This window comes from Bubalus bubalis, chromosome 12 (genome assembly GCF_019923935.1).
Source record: "Bubalus bubalis isolate 160015118507 breed Murrah chromosome 12, NDDB_SH_1, whole genome shotgun sequence".
NCBI lineage: Eukaryota > Metazoa > Chordata > Mammalia > Artiodactyla > Bovidae > Bubalus > Bubalus bubalis.
In genome coordinates this window covers 14,988,650-15,011,303 of record NC_059168.1, presented here as the reverse complement: position 1 = coordinate 15,011,303, position 22,654 = coordinate 14,988,650, and the positions used below count along the sequence as shown (strand labels likewise).

The window sequence follows — 22,654 nt, the reverse complement described above, 5'->3', positions numbered from 1 at the left end:
TCGTGTCCAACTCTTTGCGACCCCATGAATTGCAGCACGCCAGGCCTCCCTGTCCATCACCAACTCCCGGAGTTCACCAAACTCTTGTCCATCGAGTTGGTGATGCCATCCAGCCATTACATCCTCTGTTGTCCCCTTCTCCTCCTGCCCCCAATCCCTCCCAGCATCAGAGTCTTTTCCAATGAGTCAACTCTTCGCATGAGGTGGCCAAAGTATTGAAGTTTCAGCTTTAGCATCAGTCCTTCCAAAGAACACCAAGGGCTGATCTCCTTCAGAACAGACTGGTTGGATCTCCTTGCAGTCCAAGGGACTCTCAAGAGTCTTCTCCGACACCACAGTTCAAAAGCATCAATTCTTCGGCGCTCAGCTTTCTTCACAGTTCAACTCTCACATCCATACATGACTACTGGGAAAACCATAGCCTTGGCTAGATGGACCTTTGTTGGCAAAGTAATGTCTCTGCTTTTCAATATGCTATCTAGGTTGGTCATAACTTTCCTTCCAAGGAGTAAGCGTCTTTTAATTTCATGTCTGCAAATCAGCATCTGCAGTGATTTTGGAGCCCAAAAAAATAAAAGTCTGACACTGTTTCCCCATCTATTTGCCATGAAGTGATGGGACCAGATGCCATAATCTTAGTTTTCTGAAACTAAGAAAAACTTAGTTTTACCCATATTTTAACTTATGGGTATGCAAACAGGAGTCAGCATGAGCTCCATTTTGATCAACAAAACTTAAGAGCTTCCTGGATTAAACCAAAAAATAAACAAACCCAAAAAACCCCAATATTCATCATAGCTATATCTGGTAAAGTGCTTTCTCAGAATGAGTCATTAATTAGCAGAAAAACATCTACTAGATACCATATTATGTACATAAATTATACTAAAGTTAATGTAGTAATAAACAATATATTTTCATTCCATAGTATAAGTTCACTGATTTTTAGTCAGTCCTCTGATATTTTCATGAAGAGTAAAAAAAAAAACTTTTATTCATAGGCTGAATTTACTGTCCCTCTCCTCTTTAGCTTTATGTTAGTATCCACAAAATTGCATTATAACTTATTCAGAGGCTGACTAAATCAAGAATCATATAAGTGCTTCCTTTCATTAACTGTGTCAAGCAAAAATTTTAACCTTGCTGTAACATCTGCAATTAGGCCATCAACTAGTCAGCAATCTTGTCTTCTATCAATGCCTTTATTTTCAAATTATATCATGTCAGAAGATTTAATTATTTGACTTAGTCTGTTACATTAAAAAAAATTATTACAGATATTTCAAACACAGCAAAGTACAGACTATACAATCCAAAATATTAATCTGTAACAAGAAACTATAGTATACGAAATAACATATTTAGGATAATGGAAAGAAACAAGTCTTAGTTAAAATGCTTTAGGTTTTCAAAATAGCAAGTACCCTCCTCAATGGAAAATTATGCTGCTACTTGGTAGGACTAGAATCAATGGGTGATTTCCAAAACTTTCAATTTTAAGAAAAATGTTGGAATTTATACATTATCATATTATACATAGGTTTATGAATGGTTGATTATGTGACATTAAGTATGTTTACTCTTGCACGACATCTTTATTAACATCTAACTGTAACAAATTATTTATAAGACATTAATATATATTTTAGATATGTTATAGCAACATTAAAAACCAATCACATAAGCAAATGTAAAATTTGGTGTTATTGACAAAATGCAGCAATTCTTGATGATAGTTCTAATGAATGATATGACTTTTGACCTTAAATTATGCAAATAATCAAGACTATTACTAGGTTACTGCTGGATATGAAACCTATGACATAACACTACAAAATTTTATATTTTTACACAAATAAATATTCTTTTAAGAATCTCATTACAATGAAACTAAGCAATTCTAATACTGTTTGTCACTGTTCCAAATATTTTGGAAATCTTTTAAATTGCATATAACCTTCAGAAGTTTTTGTGGATGATTTTTAATCTGGCAAAAGTACTTTTATCTTATGGGTACAAACAAAAGAGTAAAACAGTAATTGTGGGTCCCAAAATCTAAATAAAAAGAAATTACTTTTTCCTTAGGCTCTGTAGTCTGCTTCTGAAGAAAGTTTCTAACAGAGAACAAGGGGCACGGCATTCCTGCCTAGAAGCATTTATTTCTAGTTTATAAAGCAGTATCACACACATAAAAAAACCCTACAAACCAATGTTTCTTAGAAATATGGGTACAAAAAACCTCAAGCAAAATGCTAGCAAACTGGGACTTTCCCTGGCAATTCAGTGCTTAGGACCAGCGCCTTCAATGCCTGGGTCGAGGTTCAATACCTGGTAGGGGATCTAAGATCCCACAAGCTGCCTGACACAGACAGAAAGAAAAGGAAAAAAAACTAGTGAATCGAGTCCAATTATATACAAAATTAAAAGACGCTTGCTCCTTGGAAGGAAAGTTATGACCAACCTAGACAGCATATTAAAAAGCAGAGACATTACTTTGTCAACAAAGATCCGTCTAGTCAAGGCTATGGTTTTTCCGGTGGTCATGTATGGATGTGAGAGTTGGACTATAAAGAAAGCTGAGCGCTGAAGAATTGATGCTTTTGAACTGTGGTGTTGGAGAAGACTCTTGAAGAGTCCCTTGGACTGCAAGGAGATCCAACCAGTCCATCCTAAAGGAGATCAGTCCTGGGTGTTCACTGGAAGGACTGATGTTGAAGCTGAAACTCCAATACTTTGTCCACCTGATGCGGAGAGCTGACTCCTTGGAAAAGACGCTGATGCTGGGAAAGATTGAGGGCAGGAGGAGAAGGGGACAACAGAGGCTGAGATGGTTGGATGGCATCACCGACTCAATGGACATGGGTTTGGGTAGACTCCAGGAGTTGGTGATGGACAGGGAGGCCTGGCGTGCTGCGGTTCATGGGGTCGCAGAGTCGGACACAACTGAGCAACTGAACTGAACTGAACATACAAAAAGAATCACACATGATGACCAACTAACTAAGCTTTATCCCAGGAAAGCAAGATTGATTCATTAGAAAGAAAAAAAAAATACATCATTTAATAGAATAAAAAATAAAAATAACACAATCATTTCAAAAGATACAAAAAAAGCATTTGACAAAATCCAGCATCTGTTCATGATAAAAATACTCAAGGCGATAGGAGTAGAAGGGAATGTCCTCAACATGATGAAGGAAATTTATGAAAAACCCACAGCTATGATCACACTCAATGGGGAAAGACTGAAAGTTCCCCTAAGGTCTGGAGAAGACAAGGCTATTTACTCTTGTCACAAAAAATGTATAGCCTCTCTTGCTCTTGCTCAAGTCAATTTTGTCACAGATCTGGAAATCAATATTTAGTAAGCCATCTAAAGTATAGGGTAAGTGATACAATAATGGTATTATCCATTAAATGGAAATAATGAAAGTGAAAGTTAGTAAAAAATGGAGAAATAGTTCAATTATATAAGAACGCAAAAGATTATTACACAGCAATTAGAAATTATAAAAATATAAGCTATAAAAATGGATATGCTCTAATGTTAAGTGAACACAGAGGTACACAAATAATTATCTACTATGTTAATTATAACTATGTGAACTATGTATATGACAAAAAGCTCTAAAGGGAAAACACAGAAGAGATACTAATTTATGTGAGGGTAGCAAGTTTCCAAAGTTGTAAAATTTAAATGCTTCCAAGTAAGCTTCATTATCTCCCAGGATTTTTGGTATATATTTGACATACAGGCAATAAAAAAGTTAAAAGGAAATACAATTTTTTTCTTTTCTTTTGGGCCATGTCCCATGGCCTGTGTGACTGCAGTCCCCCAGCCAGGGATGGAGCCTGCGCTCCCAGCACTGCAACCATATGTTAACCTCTGGACTGCCAGGGAAGTCCCAGCAAATACAATTTTAGACTAAAAAAACCTGAAGATTAATTGTAAATTTATTTTTTGAAACTACATAAACTCAACAAAAAATTGATTCCAATTCTCAGGTATAAGTCTAACTTACTCCATGAAAAATAGGCTGTGTCTTAGTTTCCTTTCAGAGTAAACTCATCATAAAAACAGCTTCTGTTGACAAGAGTAACATACATATAGGAAAATATTTTAAAGTTTTTGAACATATTACTTTTTATCTTTTTTAACTGAAGTTCTGTTGATTTACTATGTTGTGTTAGTTTCTGGTATACAGCAAAAGTGAATATATATATATTCACTTTCATATTCTTTCCCATTATAGGTTACTACAAGATAATGAATACAGATCCCTGTACTATGCAGTGGGAGCCTGGTGCTTAGCTATTTTATATACAGTAGTTTGTAGCTGCTAATCCCAAACTCCTAATTTATACCTCCCCCTACATAATCACTTCTAAAATGAAGAAGCAGGTACCTGGAGAAATATTCTATTAATTTTAGTTACTTTGAATGAATCATGTAATCTCTTTTTTTCTTGGATCTCCAAATTAGAAAAAGGAAAAAAACTTATATTACAGTACCATTTCTTTAATTCATGGGAATGCTGCAAGGTCTTTTCAGAAAATCTAAGAGTCACATCCTAAAGAATGATCTTTCCTATCTCTTTTATTGAATACAAAATAAGAATTAGGAAAAGAATCCTTTCAAGGTAGGTCAACTTTAATAGGCTTACCTGGGGATAATTTATGGTTGTCTTTCTTAAAATAAACACTAAACTGTAAATGTGGAGTTTATTATGTAGCAACAGCAATTTGTTTCTGTTACCTTAAGGACCAAGCAACACAGTTAATTCCTATCATTAACATGTCTGTCTTTTTGTGGGAATTCTGAACTATTAAGATGAAGCACTGGCCAAAAAAGATTTGTTCGGATAGTTTTAATATAGAACATTTTATTTTATGTAGTCCAATGGCTTGTGAAAGTTAACTTAAAAAATTTCAAGGCTATGAAATGCATGTGTTAAGTGCTCTGCAAAATAAGAATGGCAAATCTCAAGATTTATGAATTCCTGGACAGTACTTCTAAATCTCAGATGAGTCCCATTATTAACTAGATTATAGAAGAATCATATCATGGGTGGAGAGATATATAATACTGCTGCTGCTGCTAAGCGCTTCAGTCATGTCCGACTCTGTGCGACCCCAGAGACGGCAGCCCACTAGGCTCCCCCGTCCCTGGGATTCTCCAGGCAAGAAAACTGGAGTGGGTTGCCATTTCCTTCTCCAATGCATGAAAGTGAAAAGTGAAAGGGAAGTCGCTCATTCGTGTCCGACTCTTAGCGACCTCATGGACTGCAGCCCACCAGGCTCCTCCGTCCAAGGGATTTTCCAGGCAAGAGTACTGGAGTGGGGTGTCATTGCCTTCTCCTACATAATACTAGTAGTTATTAAATTCTACTCACCTGAGTTTGAACCAGTAGGGACTGACTGGGAGATGGAAGAGCTAATCTGACTTATCTGATCCTGTTGCACCTGAGTGTACTTTAAGGCAAGTCAGGGATTTTTTTAACAGGGAATTTTGACAAAAAGAAATTTTTAATGTCCTAACTTAAGAATCTCAACTCCAAATGAGATATAATTCCATTGTACTAATTGCTTACCTATAAGCTATTTCATATGTACTTTCTATCAATCTACATTTTTATTTTTTATGGTTTATTCTTGGTCACTAAAAAAAATGTTCTTAAACATATATGGTTCTTTATTTTCTAGGTGAAACTGTAAGAGAAATTTGTTTACTTGCAAAAAGCTTGAGGTCTGAGGATTCCACTTCTCTTCTGGTCTTCCATGCCATGTATTTAAGATGCTTAAACAAACCTGAGAAAGAAGAGGGGAAAGTTATAAACAGAGTTGAAAGGAGTGCTTTTTAAAAGTAAACACCCAGAACTAGGAATAAAATTGAAATGTTATTATGTCCAAGTATCTGAGTTTTATGGCCCCCAACAAAACCCTAAGGTTAGAAGTCTGTTAAAACAAATTTGTATCTTCAGATGTGATCTAAATTTATGTGGCACTACAATTTCTTCATTAATGAAAAATGATTTAGCAGCTATCATAGATTAATACAAGTAACATATTTTTTTAATGAAGACTCTTTTCCAAACAACATCATTAACAACAAAATTCTTCGTGAGGAAAAGTGGTATTATTTTATATTTAAGAAAATCTCTTTAAAAATTTTGAAACGGGATATAGCTTAATAAAAAAGATATTGACTTAAATCTGCCTCTACATTCCATTTGTTGTAATATATAGTTTTGGTTGAAATGCATGACTAAAATCTGGCCTTACACAAGCATGAAGTAGGAAAAGGGAGGACCCTGAAGATGCCTTGAAATGATCTTGAGGATCCCCAGAGTGCCTCAGAACAAACTTGAAGACACTAGTTACTTGTTCACTCATAGGGCAAGAATGAACTCAAAGCATCCGCCAAACACAGGCCAACATTTACTCGAGGAGAAAGAGAACCTGGGACATGTTATCTGTACTTGTAAACTAACAATTTTATGTAATGGGCAACAAATTTGGAGTAGAAGCAGTCTTTAAAAAAGCAGAAATCCATCTCCTTGGTATTCTTTCAATGCTCTGTGAGAATAACAATGCAAAATACATTAATTCATTTAGTAAATTCACTAATAATTTTAAAGGATGTGCATATGAACAGCTTTGTGAATTATCATTTAAAGCACCATCAGACATATCACGCCACCTGGAATCTTAAGTCCTTAACCTGTTACCTATACTAGTAATTCTTAAGGAAGTATTAATAATTTCTTAAATAATTCTTAACATTTACATTTAAACTTTATTAAGTTCCAATCTCTCCCTTGAATAAAGTCAACATTGCTATTTCATCTACTTTGCTCAGTTATAAAAGACTTGTTCTTTGCTTTCTCAAAGTAAGGTCGACCTCTGGTTAAGTATCCTATAATAAAACCAGAAAATGAATCCCAACTTTGTGATTTGAGCATATGGTGAATACAAAATGATAACTTGTAAGCACAGATGTGAGATAAGCTGCACCTTTTAAAAATAGGAAGGCAAAACCAAGGGAAAACTTGGGCCATCTCTAATAAACAGGCTCAACTCCACACATCTGCTGTTCTCACATCAGCAAAGAGGTTGTTGTCTACTTGTGAAGTTGAGAAATTTCTTCTGACCTTTGAGTAATTTTGAAACATTGAATACACTCAGTATAGAATTTACTACCGAAATTTCATCAAACCAAAGTTCCTTTGAAAAGTGATTGTTCTTTTAAATCTCATTTTTAAGGTTTATTGTCATATGAAATTATTTTTATTATACCTCATTTATATTTTTATTATGCATTTTTGGGGGGCAGGGATAGGAATCACTTTTTCTATTTATAAGAAAATATAAAAAATTTAACACAAATCAGACTTAATGGTACGTATCAGAAAACATGGATAGTATCTTTAGGCACTTGTGAAAAGGTAACTGGAACCAACAATACGGAAAGTAAAGAAAGGCGAGTGGCAAAGACAGACACTGGCGCTACTACTTTCTGAGTGGAGACAGCACTCAACTGACCAAGGATGTGGAGTAAGTTAGTCCCTCACAGTAACTCCTTAAAACTGTAAGTGGTTTGTAACACCATTGTGTTTCTGCCCTGTCAGGTTCTTCCTCTCTCAATCCTGAGGCTGATTTTTGATTACAGGGAACAGAAACATGAAGAAACTCATGTATTTTGAAAAGAAGGTAAGTAAAACAAAATTTCAGTTCAAATTACAAAGAACCTTTGGGTTACAATACTTTGGCATTAAAAACAAAGGACTTCAATTACATTACCTTGCCATCATTATAAAGGTTTGGATTGAATCGCACACTATGACCACCAGTCGTCTCTAGATTCACAAGAGGGGGTGAACTGGGATAATCTTGAGGAAAATATACATCAAACTCAAAGCAGCCATTTGCATAAGGAGTGTCTGCAGGACCAGTTATCAGGACCTAGTATGCACATACGAATACAAAAGCCTATGTTACTATTTTTGAACACTGTGGTTGAAAAAAACAACGCAAAATAATAATCTTCTTACATCCTATATACATCTCAATCAAAATGTGCTAAAAATAAAGTAAAAGTTAAAAACATACACAGGAATAGGAAACGGTTTTAAATTACGATTAAAGTGATTTTGTTTTGGTGAAAACGGGCTTTTAAAAGAGAAATGCCCAACTGCCAACAGGAAAGCTTACCCAACAGCAAATACCTTTTAAAATATTAAGTTACGTTTTTTCCTAAGCGCTTTCCTTCATGATCTCTACAGTACTGTCAACAATTTGAGACTCTAATACATCATTATTATCTCAAAGGTATAAGAGTAACTTTTGGTTTCAAATTGTCAAGTTAATGTTTTAAGAAATAACTTACTTTTAAATATTATCTTCTGGGATAATGAGACAAATAGGTAACACAAATAAAATTCTCATGTAACAACTAATGACCAAAAGGTTCTGAGAGAAGAGCAGGTGTGTCCCTTAGGGCTGTGTGCGGTGTGTGTGTGTGTGTGTGTGTGTGTGTGTGTGTGCGCGCACATGCACGCGCTCAGTCATGTCTGACTCTTTGCAAGCCCATGGACTATAGCCTGTCAGGTTCCTCTGTCCATGGGATTTTCTAGGGAAGAATACGGAGTGGGCTGCCATTTCCTTCTCCAGGGGATCTGCCCGATCCAGGGACTGAATCCACATCTCCTGCATTGGCAGGCAGATTCTTTACCACTGTGCCACTTGGGAAGCCTTCCCTTAGGGTTGTTGGTAGTCCAAAAAACCCAACAGTGACTATCAGAATTATTCAATGAATTATATTTGAATCAATAGATATTTAGTGTACAAGACGCAAGCAGCAAAGCCTCGGGTCCTGAACAGCTATGCATGGAGGCAAGTGGTACTACAGTCTTATCAGTTTAAACTCAGATTTATGTTTTGTGGATTCAACTTGGGATTCTTTATGCTAGGTGCAGCATAATAACAAAGTCACAAGTCTGAATTTATGTGGGCCACTTAGAGATAAAATACTTCCCTAGGCAATCATCTAATAATTGGCTCTACTGTTCGTAACAAGGGAATGTGTGGTCAATAAGCAAGGTCTGTGAAATTTCTACTGAAAAATTATCCAAAAGAGCAAAACAAAAAAGCAAGCAAACATAAAACTTTCCTCAAATCAATGGATCAATAGTTTCAGCTGTGCATCTAAGGAAGACTGACTATTTAACCCATTAGTTAAATGATGTAAAGAAAGGTTCCTCCCAACCCAGGGATCAAAGCTTTGAAAGTTACTTGATGCAGCATCTCTTGGAATCTGAGGCCAGATCACCGCAGTATTAAAACATAAAGCTGCACGTTTTATTTATTATTGTACTACCCCTGCTTACATCATAGATCACGTGAATCTGTAAATACATTACATTACATTACCTAGGGAAAAAAAACCCTGAAGACTGATAGTATAAAACCTGAGAGAAATATTTTGGATTATAAGGAAGAAATCCTGTGACTTTTTTTCTACTGATCAGCATTAAATCCTTTGATAATATGCTCTAAAACTATGACAGGCTATATACAGCCTTTGTTTGGGGTAGGTATTTCTAGATCTTTTGTTTTTGAATGGTAGTTGCTACTCTCATTCACATACTCTGAACATTAGAAAAAGACCTCCTTCATTGATACCCAAAACAGTCAACAGAATTTTTATTCAATGTATTAAAACTTCATGCTATTTCTAGTGGTATTTTATATGAATATCTGAGTAACTGGATTAGTCAGAGAAATAAGAAAACGGTTGTTTTTTCCACCTTCATGATGTCAAGTCGCTCCTCGTCACAGCGCACAAACACACTGGAGGACGACGAGAGAGGCAGCGAGGTGGACAGCGTCACGGCTTCCTGTGCAAGGCGGCGGGCTCTAGCAGCACTGTTGGCATCGTTTGCATTTTTCACCTGAGACATGTAGTGGTAGTTTACTTTAAAACCCAACTTCCCATCTTCATCTTCAGAAACCATCTCAAATGTATCTAAAACAAGAAAAAGGAAAAAAAAAAAAAAAACACTGAAAAAAAAAAGAGAACCAGAATGGAGGATAGCTGTTATAATAACAAAAATCACAAATAAAGAAATCACTAACCCTTCTTCACCCAAAATGGAGAGACTGCAATGTGGAAGAAGGGCAAACTTATCAGTGTTTATGTAATACCTACATATGTGTGTTAATGCTGCTAGATGGATAGAATATATCATGGAGACAAAGGCAGAAATGATTTTTAATTTGCAGTTTGGACATGTAGGTAGATTATATTAAGTATTTAAATGATATGTAGTAGATAAATTTATTCTTAAAATGAATGATATATTTTTTTGCCAAAATAATTCAAAATATGAAATACTGAAAAGTATTTCATTATATTTCATTTTTAAAAGAGAATAAAACTTTATATATTTGCACTGATTTGGAATCAGAAAACAGAAGTGACAGGCTGCAGTTTACTTCTGTATTACTATTGAAATTAAATTAACAGGATAAAAGAGGATTATTAGGAAAATCTCCTAAATACTCTGACAGAATACAAATAATGGGCTAATTCTTTACAATATATTTAGGCAGATTTGGAAGGACTTAAAGTTATTCTTTACTTATACGCTTAATCCATATAGAACAGAAAGAAAAAATTATCTCTAATTCAGATTAACCCTAATTCACCAAAGGACTAAAACAAAGATGCTTAAATAACTTATAACACTAAATTAAAACTACCTACAAATGCTAGGGCAAATACAAAGAAACAATGGCAACTTTTGATCTTGTCTACATAATTGTCTACATAATTAAAACTACATTTTAATTATCATTAATGCAATAAATTTTACCAAGAAGTGCAAGGTTCTTTGGGGTAAATAATAAATAGGAAAATCTATCTGCCTTCAAGAAGCTTATAGCCTACAAAAAAGGAGAACCTATACAGTGTTATGGTCTGTGCACGACAAATATACTATGTCTCAGCAAGACTTCTGAAGAGTTTCAATTAGTACATGTGTAAACCAGAGCTATTCATCTGCCCAACTCAACTGCTTTTCACATAATACAGGGGAAAATTTCCTTTGGGTTTTATAAATAGCAATTCACCAGATACACATATGGCCTATTGCTATGCCTGAAGGAAATTTTTACATCATATATTTACATTTAGACTTCAAGTCATGTCCAACTGGTAGAGTTTATGATTTTAAAAGATACGAGGGAAGCCTCCTAGCTGACTAACATTAATCAATGCTTATGCCCTGTGACTCTGACAGTATGACATAAATCTACATTTTTGGGGGGAACTCCTACTTTACTGTTTGTTTTAATATCATCAATGTCCTTTGGGCTGGTTCTCAAGAAAGATAAAGAGGGACATATAATAACAGTTAAAAGTGGTTATTAAAACTTGGAAGTCTAGTGTTTGTTTATAGACCAGCATGTTATGAAGGGTACTTAAGTGATCTTTTCATCTGTCCTTACTTGCCAAGAGTTTTGTAATGGGAAAGGCTACAAGAGAACTATGCGTAACTACCTTTTCTAAAAGTAAATCCCATGGAACTCTAAAAAGGTTTAAGAGTTACAGACTTAGTTCCAAGTCCCAAGTTTTGGCTTCCTTCAGGCAAGGATATAGAGACACAGAGAGGTAAAGAACAAAAACCACTTTCTGCCTGTTTGCTAGACATTTGGCTTTGTTTTTTTTCCCCTAGGTTTCTATTGAATCATGATTCCCAAACATAACTGTAAGTACAGCTATAAATTCAGAGACAGAAAGATGATAAAAATTTTTGCATGTGTTCTTCCCTGGAAAATCCTATGGACAGAGGAACCTGGAAGGCTACAGTCCATGGGGTCACGAAAAAGTTGGATATGACTTAGTGACTAAACAATAACAACAATATATGTGCATACATACATATATAGAGTATATGAATAATTCATGGTAAAAGCAAGTTTGAAATTTTAATTTTACTAGAACATATTTCAATAGCACCATTACAAACTATGAATCGAGATCAGAAAAATGAAGAGTATGATTTCAACTTACCAAACTGTAATTTCTTCATGACAGCCACATATTTTTCTTCAAGTGATTTCAATACTGATAAAGGTTTGGGTTTCATAGCCACCTTCTTTGAATATTCACCTAGTTTTTTTTCTGTTGTTTAATATTTCAAGATAAATTAAATAAGTATATATTTTGAAGAGTAGAACAAAAAAATACTGTATACTTCTAGAGATCAAATTTTGAATGCCAAAAAAATTACCAAATTCTTCATAATTACCTTCCTATTATCCCATTTTAAAATTAAAAGCTTTCTATTTCATAAGAAATAAGCCTAAAAATCTTATCAACTTTAAAGCTTAAATTCTTAAAATGCTAAAAAGATTTTATCCATTCAGGCAAAAGTCACAGAAATGAAGCAATAGATGATGCAGAATCACTTATATGTTCCATTGTTAATATGTGAAAATGCCAATTTTAATTTAATGTACTATTTGGTATCTAATACAACTGCATTTTTCAATTTCATAACTTTCAATGGGAAGAAAAGAGAGATTTATATTGCATGTTGTCAGCCTACTAACAGTCTTAGATACCATATGCAGTAGAGATTAATATTTTAAAATTAGAGACTATTCATAATTAGCTTGAAAACCTGACACAGCAGAATCTTTAGGTAAATAACTTGATGGAAAACCATTAACAGCGGGAAGAGAATGCTGTTTTCAGTAAGTAAATAAAACATCTTTGTATCAAAAGAAATGTAGCAGAAAGGGACTAGTGCTGTACCTTGATTTGCTTGCCGTAAACTGGTAGTGGCTGCATAAACGATCTCAGCAGTCTTCTGAATGTCTGGCACCAAAAGAGTAAGGCCTTCTGGCTCTTGATCAGATGCATCTGGTTTTACTCCTGTTTTAACATTTTCCCTTTTAGATCTGAAAAAGTTTTTTTTAATATGGAAAGAAAGGCAAGGAAAATTAAGATTTTAGTCTTGAAAAATAAATACTTCCATAAGTAACAGTGGTTAAAACTCAACACAATATTGTGCATTTCATTCGACATACACATGGTATATACCAGGAGTGGTTCACATTAGATTCATTTTGAAGTCAGAGGATGATGCCTAGCACTATAACTGAAGTTTCGGGTAGGCTGTCTCTTTGCAGGCAAAAACAGACACAAGTTAAACACAGACACAGGTTAAACACTGTAGAAATATCATACTACAAAAGACCCCGTTACCGGTTATGTCCTTTAATTAATATCTTTACAAACACATTTACTGAAACTATATACCTAGAAGTAGAGACATCACTTCTGTATCTAAAAGTAACAGATCCTCTGTTTTCTAAGACCTGGAAACCAAAGATCCATAGGTAGTTTTTCATTTTAATACTATCTGTATTTCACTTAAGAGTATATTAATTTCCATGATGGGGGGAGAAATATTCCAGAATAAAGTGTACGTTCACTACTGGGTAACTCAATTCATATGTGCTCCTATACACTGAATCTTTCTTTAAACACTAAGTTTTAGAGCATAATCATTTAAAAGATATCCTTCTGTTGCTCCCTATTCAGGGTCTAATATATACTCAACTTAAATTTTCTAGAAGAATGCTGTAGTATTTTATTAACAAGGTTCACTAAAAACAGCAACTAAATCAATTTTCTTTTTCTTTCAACTCTCAGACTATTTTATTCAACTCATCATTACACCACTACTTAGATACTAAAAATCTACATCTTTGTTAATTACTTAAATAAATTAAAACAAACTATAATCACATATAAATAAATGTATTTAAAATATTTATGCTAAGGTATGATCTAGACTATGTATCACTTATTTTTATAGGTTGTACACCTACTAACAAAAGGATGTGGCTATTGTATTAAAATAACATTTAACAAAGTGGGCATGGAGCCTTAAAGAACTTCAAAAAAGATTAACAGAAGGTAGAAGAGTCCTTAACAAAATAATATTACACAATCTATGTCCAAATGAACTGTTCTTTATCACAAAGACAAAAATCTGTTCAGAAGCAATTCTGTGCTTAACTTTAGGTAGATAATAAGATGTAAATTAAGAGGAGCCACTGAGGTGGATAACAAAGGTAAATGGGTTTAGGGTCATGTATGAGTTCGGAACTGATCTCCACACTGTGTGAAAAAACTAGTATCCACAGCTACTTTTATCCACAAGGTATATACTATCTCACCTGGCAAGATGATTTGGCTTAAGAACCATAATGTGTCACTGGTTTATCGCCTTTTCTCCTGTGTTCTCTTCCTGCCCTCCCTGATGTATAGGAGTCACAGAGAACACATGGTCAACTAACTCTCCTTTGTTACTCAGAAACCGCTTGGTAGAGTTGTATATATTATGTATCGTTTTCATCATCAACTTCTGTGTGTAAATGTGTATATGATCATATATGTTAGCATATATATATAAGGAGAATACAGTGAATGAATGTTTTAAGAGTGAAATAGACATTTTACTGCTAGAGTTAAATAAGATACTGCATCTTATAGCTATGAAGTAAAGCTGGAACTACAGATTAATAATGAGTCCAAAAATTTTTTTAATAAAATGATTCTGGTAGACAAGCTCAAATAGTTTCTCAACTTCTGCATTTATCAATAGCTGTTCACAATCTGTGTGAAACACTGAGCATCAAGAAAAGCACATAAGCTGATTGGCAGGACCCCCTCTGAATTTATACAGACTTTCTTTCTCTTCAACTGTAAATGATGCTCTTCCTGGGGCCTAAAAAATTCTTAAGTAGAAGGGCCACTGAACAATATGAAAACAATAGTCAGTAGTTCGAGAAAACATAAGAGTTGTAGTTATTGATATAATAAAATAAAGATGTTTTCCTAAATCTATCATCAGTCAGTCCATTTAGACTCTCAATAAAGATTTCACTTAAAGAAATGCATCTTGACAAGCAGAGAAGGAAGATTACAGGAGTGAAGCTCCTTTTTCCAGAATTAAGGTACTTTCTCCTTGAAGAAACAAGAACCTCTGGCATGGAGAGTAAACTGCATCAATGCAATTTAGAGCAAGTTACCCTTGGAAAACTGCTGCTAAATTTCAAGCCCTATTCATGAATACCAATTACCTAACTCTAGTTTTTAAAAGATTAGTAGGAAAAATCTCTATTTTTAAAATAGTACAAATAGGATGAAAATTTGGACAATACTTTAAAAATATTTAAAAAATAGTGCAAAAGACCACAGAAGTCTTAAAAATAATATTTTTTACACCAAATGCATGAAAGAAATAATCATATACATCATAAAGGCTGAATCATAAAGCAGACACAGTTAGACCTTTACTGTAGGTTCTAATGAAATTTTTTTTTATATGGAAAGTCTTTTTGACGAAAACATACAGGAGAAAAAGAATAAACTTCAAAAGGTGAATATATGAAGAACACAAACTACCTGCCTAACGATCACTACAACTAGTCATTGTCTGACGTTAAACTACAGACAGTAGTTTCTTTTCTATAAAAGTTGCAGGTTACTGTCAACCCATATGTAGGCCCAGCTCATGAAAAAAGGCCATACCTTAGCTCACATCCTGAAGTCTGTGTGAAAAGCTATTTGAGTTCAAGGCACCTAGCTGGAAGTAGGTCTCTGAGACTGACAATGGATCCAACATGGTAAAAGCAATCAGCGACGGCCGCTACCATGGTATCCGCTGCTTTGTGCATACGTTGAATCTGGTTGTGATCACTGCCCTGAAGAAATACGAGGAATCAACTGAAGTTTCTACTATTGCAAGAATTATCTGCAAACATTTTCCACTATGCTGTGAATTCCAACTAAACAGCTAAGAAATCAAGCAAATTTTGGCCCTGTGACATATAGTCTACACTAGGATGTGAGCAGAATGGGCAAATCTTTCTTGTGAAAACAAAAATAACCCCCAAAACTCATCATTCAGTTATATTGGACTGCCTCTGCAAATACTACTACCCAAATTAAGCCAGATATATGTAAGGCTACAAAATATCAGAATTATGTTCTCTTATAATGTATAAAATGAAAACAGCTTAATATAGCTATTTTCTTGGTTGAACACTGGGAAAGACCATTTCAATCCCCTGCACTCCTAACTCTGAAGTCACAACTATCACACTGTTGAAATAAACATTTAAAAAGCAGAGTCACATTGAAGAAGTAATCAGGACACCATATGCTGAAATGTCCAGATTCAAAAGTATTAAGAACTAGCATCTCAGAGGAAGATTCAAAAACTACAAGAGAATAAAACTTCTACATTTACCTTAAAACAATGTGTTATATCATAGTCCACAGTTCTAAAATCCTTTGCCAAAAATTATAGTTTATAGTAAATAAATAAAAGTAAGCAGAAAGATTTTTTTTAAATATTACTGTGGAGAATTATTTGCTTATGTCTACAGACAACATGAAAATAATTTTTGAAATGCACCACTAAACTGGATAAAGACCTTTGTAAGATGACTGCTTTCCATACATTTTTTAAATCTTAGTTTTTAATTCTAGATTCCCTTTTATTTTTAAATTCTTTCCAAATGGAAGTAATAGTTTTAGGTTTCATTGGAAGTAGAAAATAAAATCTTCCTTGTCTTAACTAAAAGCATAAATGAGCAGTAGGAGAGAAGGGACTATTTAAAACAAGGGTATGAGAAGCCTTTGAAAATAAAACCTTGACTTCTAGATTAGATAAATATATAATAAATTTTAGGTCAGACTAAACATCACAGGACAAATAATGATACTGTGTGCTGCTGTGATATGGAGTTGCCACAAATAACACGCATCACCAGGGGACAATCCAAATGAGGCTAAGAAGGGACACCAAAGTTATGTGTTGGCACTGTTGTCTCCATCACCAAGTAAAAAAGGTTGATGAACCGCTTTAAGTTTAATCACTAAAAGAAACTTAAATATGGTTGCAAGAAATGCTTTTTGGCTAAGAAATCAAGTCCTTTTTATTTTGTAGGTAGGTTTGACAGAGGAAAAAGAAGACACAGGAAATGCTTTTCAAACAAAAACAAAAGTAGGAAGACTAGAACTGAAATTTCTTTCTCAATCAAAGCATTAGAGGAACTAACTTAAAGAAATTAAAATTAGTTTGATGCCTTCTAAGAAGTAAATCAATTAACTGTGGATAAAAAGGAATTGGGGATTTCTACCAGAGAATTCAGTTCTTGTAAAACAACTGAATGACCTAAGACCCCAGAAGACACTTTGGAAAGCCAAGAGAATCAAAGCTGCTTACTTTCATGCTGTTAAAGAGAAGTTCAATGTCAAGAACACCTCACATTCAAGAGTCATTTGTGTCACATTCTTATTAGCAATTAAGATTATTTGACTGACTATTCTTATTCTTGTTCTCACTCATGCTCAAACTGAGTCTTTTGTTTTATGCTACTATTTGGTTAGTTAGGCCTGAGGAGGAACAAAAGCTTTGACAGAAAACAGCAAACTTCTGGAAAACAATTATTTTCAATAAAAAATAAATTAATAAAAAAAGATTATTTGACTGACAGAAAGTCTTTTTTCAAATTTTTGGTGAAACTGTTAAATACTAAATATACAAAATATGATTATTTGCCTACTGGAGTATAGCAGGAAAAGTCTGCACATGTCAAGGACAAAATATTTTCCTTTGCTCCTGTTCCAAGGGGGCTATGAAGTGTCACACTTACTCAAAAGTGAAACCAGATAACTATGGCTATACTATGACTTCATTTTGAGATAACAGAGGTTGCAACAGCTATGTTAAGATTTAAAGTATTACATAACTCATATGTAATGTATTAGAAGTCATATGCCACAAATCCCTTTATTAATGGAGGTAACAGAATTGCTTTCAAGTTTTTTCTTTTTCAAGAATCTAAAGAGTAAAGACATATTAACATAGTAACAAAATTTAGGAGGTGGAAAATAGGATGTGTTGGAGGGTAGGAAGAGGTTTCTTTTGCAATAGAGAAAATGATTTTTTACAATATTTATTTATTTATTTATAGCTGCACTGGGTCTTTATTGTTGTATACGGGCTTTCTCTAGTTGTGGCAATCAGGGGCCACTCTCCTATTGCGGTTAGATTCTCCTGTTGCCCAGGCTCCAGAACGCAGGCTCAGCACTTGTGGGACACAGGTGTAGCTGCCCCTGGCACATGGAATCTTCCTAAACTAGGAATTGAACCCATGTCCCCTGCATTAGCAGGTGGATTCTTAACCACTGGACTGCCAAGGAAGTCTGAGAAAATGATTTTATCTCCAACACACCACCCTCGTTTATGCAAGCAGATACCAAATCAATGTGAAAAAAACAGTAGAGTAAAAGTATTAATACATACAGCAGTAACTAAGACATTTTCATAGGAAAGGTTTTAATTAATTCTTTTAAGCAAAAAAATCAAATGGGTAAAGTTGACTTATTCCTCATTTAAGTGATAAGTACATTAAGATGCTACCAGTTCATGATCTACAGACTAAAAAACAGTTTACCTTACTTAGTTAACTTTGGTAATCTAATAATAATTATCCTTAGGCGTAATCAAATGGCTATGCATCTCTAATAAAATATGCTGCCTTTTAACATCTTATCATAGGGATAACTTAAAAATTCTTTAGAATGAAGAGCAAAATATCAGAAAAAAATTCTGCAGAATCTGTGTTACTGTATACACTTTTTAAATTACCAAAAGTAAAATTTTCAATTAAAAAATTTTACTTCATTGTCAATATTTTAAAAATTTATGTATCCTAAATTTCCAAAGCCAAATCAGAAACAAGTTCCCATCTTCCATTTCTAATTATTCACTGATGTATGAGTCAAATTGCTCTTTGGAAGTTCAATTTAGAAAATAAATGTACTTGATTGCTTCCCTGGTGGCTCAGATGGTAAAGAATCTGCCTGCAATTCAGGAGACCCAGGTTTGATCCCTGTGTGGGAAGATCTCCTGGAGAAGGGAACAGCTACCCACTCCAGTATTCTTGCCTGGAGAATTCCATGGACAGAGGAGCCTCGTGAGCTACAGTCCATGGGGTCACAAAGAGTCAGACACATCTGAGCAACTAATTCTTTCACTTTTTCACTATACTTGATTGGGACATTAGGAAACTTGAGGTCTAATCATAGCTCTACTACTAAGCATTAGAGAACGTGGAACAAATCACAATATTTATGGGCCTTGTTTTCATCTTTTATAAAAAAGGGGATTTGAACCATATGAACTCTAAACAGTGTCCCTTACAGCTCTAAAAACCACAGATACCATGAAACAGGTTACTTATTGTGATGTGCCCAGATTTGTTACAAACTAAATCTTACTTACCAAGGGACTTCAAATTCAGTTATTAAGATTGCTTGAGATTTTGCTAGAATATAACGAAAACTGATGAGAAACATAATGCTTATCTGATGCTGGGAGGAATTGGGGGCAGGAGGAAAAGGGGATGACAGAGGATGAGATGGCTGGATGGCATCACTGACTTGATGGACTGAGTTTGAGTGAACTTCGAGAGATGGTGATGGACAGGGTGGCCTGGCATGGTGCAATTCATGGGGTTGCAAAGAGTCAGACACAACTGAGCAACTGAACTGAACTGAACTGAATGCAATCTTGTAAGGAATAATCATTTCATATGTTTTATTACTGAGGTAGGAGTATTACATCAATTTATAATTTTTAATTTGTTTCTGTCTGTTAATCACTTAAATAACAGAATAAGCTGTATTTTGATACTTGATCTAAGTGTTTTCCAGGAACCAGTGAAGGCTCAAGCCTAGCTGTTATACAAGCATGAAACCTAAATGATCAATGAACAATTTTGGTAAAAGGTACCAGCAGTGTATGAAAATAGAAGTATCTGGACTACAGGTCAATCAATTTGCTTTCTTCATAAATACAGTTTTTGATAATGAACACTACAGGCACCAGGAAACTGGGGGGGCTAAATCCAAGATTTATTGCCTAATTATTTTTAAATGTTAAACTTTAAGTGACAGTTTCACTTCCTATCAAATAAAAATAAATAATCTCTTGCCTAATCACACAGAGCAGAAAAACTTAATAATATACATCTACGAACTGTTGAGACTGTATATCCTACACAAAAGTTATGTTGCAATATTACTTCCTTGCATTTTTTTATATAACTATTTGATACTGTATTATAACTACCCACAATTTAAAGCAGTTTGGCTTATTGTCTAGAAAGAAGGGAAATTAATAAAAGCACACAGGCTAGAATAGAAATACTACACTAATCACATTATTTCAAACTGGCTGAACAAAAGGAATTCAGGCAATACATCTAACTAAGTCACTAATCTGATAGGTATGAAAATTCATTTTCACCAGATTTTAATCTCTCGTAACTGTCATAAAATTTAAGTGATAGTGACCTTGATCTTATGTATAATAAACAACTAATCACAGAGTGTATTTGCCACATATCTAACATAGATTATACCTTTAAACATCCTTAATACAATAATGTAATTAGCCTCCAATTAAAATCAATGAATTTATATTAAAAAAAAAGGTTAAAAAAAATCCTTTATGTCCTATTTCTGTACATGCTGGTATTCTCACATGCCTCTCCCTACATTGCCTCTCTTTCTTTTTGCCCCTAGGGAACTACTTCTTACACTGCCTGTAAATCTAAAAATTAAAAGTATTAAACACAAAAATCATCAAATTATAAAACTAAAGAAAAAACAGAAATTAAGACTTATTGCATAAAATAAATGAAAACCTGGTAAATTTTCTCTGCATTAGGCAGGAAAGAAAAGTGTTAATATTGCTATACTGAGGGCACCTGAAAAATGGAACATTTATGATGATCAAGTTTTCAGAAACTATGCTGGAGAATGAATTCTACTTATCCTTTATGACAAATGTTTAACTTTTTGTTCTTCATAAATGTTTATTACAGCAGTAGACAGGCCAAAGAATGTTTTTATTATGGAAGTCCTTTGATCTTTTTATTGAAGTGATTAATAAGAGGTGGCTTTTGAGTAATTTCTCAAATAAAAGTAAATAAACTACTCAATGCTCCAGTAATGCTGAAGAAGATGAAGTTGAACAGATCTATGAAGACCTGCAAGACCTTCTAGAACTAACACCCAAAAGAGATGCCCTTCTCATTATAGGGAACAGGAATGCGAAAGTAGGAAGTCTAGAGATAACTGCAATAACAGGCAAATTTGGCCTTGGGAGTACAAAATGAAGCAGGGCAAAGGCTAACAGAGTTTTGCCAAGAGAACGTACTGGTCATAGTGAACACCCTCCTTCAACAACACAAGACGAATCTACACAAGGACATCACCAGATAATCAATACCAAAATCAGACTGATAATATTCTTTGCAGCCAAAGATGGAGAAGCTCTATACAGTCAGCAAAAACAAGACCAGGAGCTGACTGTGGCTCAGATCATGAACTCCTTATTGCCAAATTCAGACTTATATTGAAGAAAGAACGGAAAATCACTAGATCATTCAGGTATGACCTAAATCAAATCCCTTACAGTTATACAGTAGAAGTGACAAACAGATTCAAGGGATTAGACCTGATACAGTCCATGAAGAACTATGGACGAAGGTTTCTGACATTGTACAGGAGGAAGTAATCAAGACCATCCCCAAGAAAAAGAAATATAAAAAGGCAAAATGGTTGTCTGAGGAGGCCTCACAAATAGCTGAGAAAACAAGAGAAGCTAAAGGCAAAGGAGAAAAGGAAAGATATACCCATCTGAATGCAGAGTTCCAAAGAAATGCAAGGAGAGATAAGAAAGCCTTCCTCAGTGATCAATGAAAAGAAATAGAGGAAAACAATAGACTAGGAAAGACTAGATCTCTTCAAGAAAATTAGAGATACCAAGGGAACATTTCATGCAAAGATGGGATCAATAAAGGACAGAAATGGTATGGACCTAACAGAAGCAGAAAATATTAAGAAGAGGTGGCAAGAATACACAGAAGAACTATACAAGAAAGATCTTCATGAACCAGACAACCACGATGGTGTGATTACCCACCTAGAGCCAGACATGCGGGGATGCAAAGTCAAATGGGCCTTAGGAAGCATCATTAACGAACAAAGCTAGTAGAGGTGATGGAATTCTAGTTGATCTATTTCAAATCCTAAAAGATGATGCTGTGAAAGTGCTGCACTCAATATGCCAGCAAATTTGAAAAATTCAGCAGTGGCCACAGGATTGGAAAAGGTCAGTTTTCACTTCAATCCCAAAGAAAGACAATACCAAAGAATGTTCAAACTACTGCACAATTGCACTCATCTAACACGCTAGCAAAGTAATGCTCAAAATTCTACAAGCCAGGCTTCAACAGTACATGAACTGTGAACTTCCAGATATTCAAGGTGGATTTAGAAAAGGCAGAGGAACCAGAGATCAAATTGCCAACATCCACAGGATCATCAAGAAAGCAAGAGAGTTCTAGAAAAACATCTACTTCTGCCTTATTGACTATGCCAAAGCCTTTGACTGTGTGGATCACAACAAACTGTGGAAAATTCTGAAAGAGATGGGAATACCAGACCACCTGACTTGCCTCCTGAGAAATCTGTATGCATCTCAAGAAGCAA

General features: G+C 34.6%; 1 protein-coding gene across 8 annotated transcripts in view; it reads right to left on the bottom strand.

The window, feature by feature from the left end:
• Nucleotides 1-22,654, bottom strand: part of BIRC6 (baculoviral IAP repeat containing 6) — a 212,862-nt gene that overhangs the window by 8,979 nt on the left and 181,229 nt on the right. For 7 of the 8 annotated variants that reach the window (XM_025260851.3, XM_025260853.3, XM_025260852.3 and 4 more), the window contains 5 exons: nucleotides 12,821-12,966; nucleotides 12,074-12,184; nucleotides 9,807-10,024; nucleotides 7,801-7,962; nucleotides 5,731-5,808 (listed from right to left, as the gene is read on the bottom strand). In XM_025260851.3, coding sequence (XP_025116636.3) covers nucleotides 5,731-5,808; nucleotides 7,801-7,962; nucleotides 9,807-10,024; nucleotides 12,074-12,184; nucleotides 12,821-12,966 — 715 coding nt within the window. Of the gene's footprint in view, nucleotides 1-5,730; nucleotides 5,809-7,800; nucleotides 7,963-9,806; nucleotides 10,025-12,073; nucleotides 12,185-12,820; nucleotides 12,967-15,610; nucleotides 15,784-22,654 lie in introns of those variants that run through there. The other variant, XR_003102175.3, reaches the window with a different exon arrangement.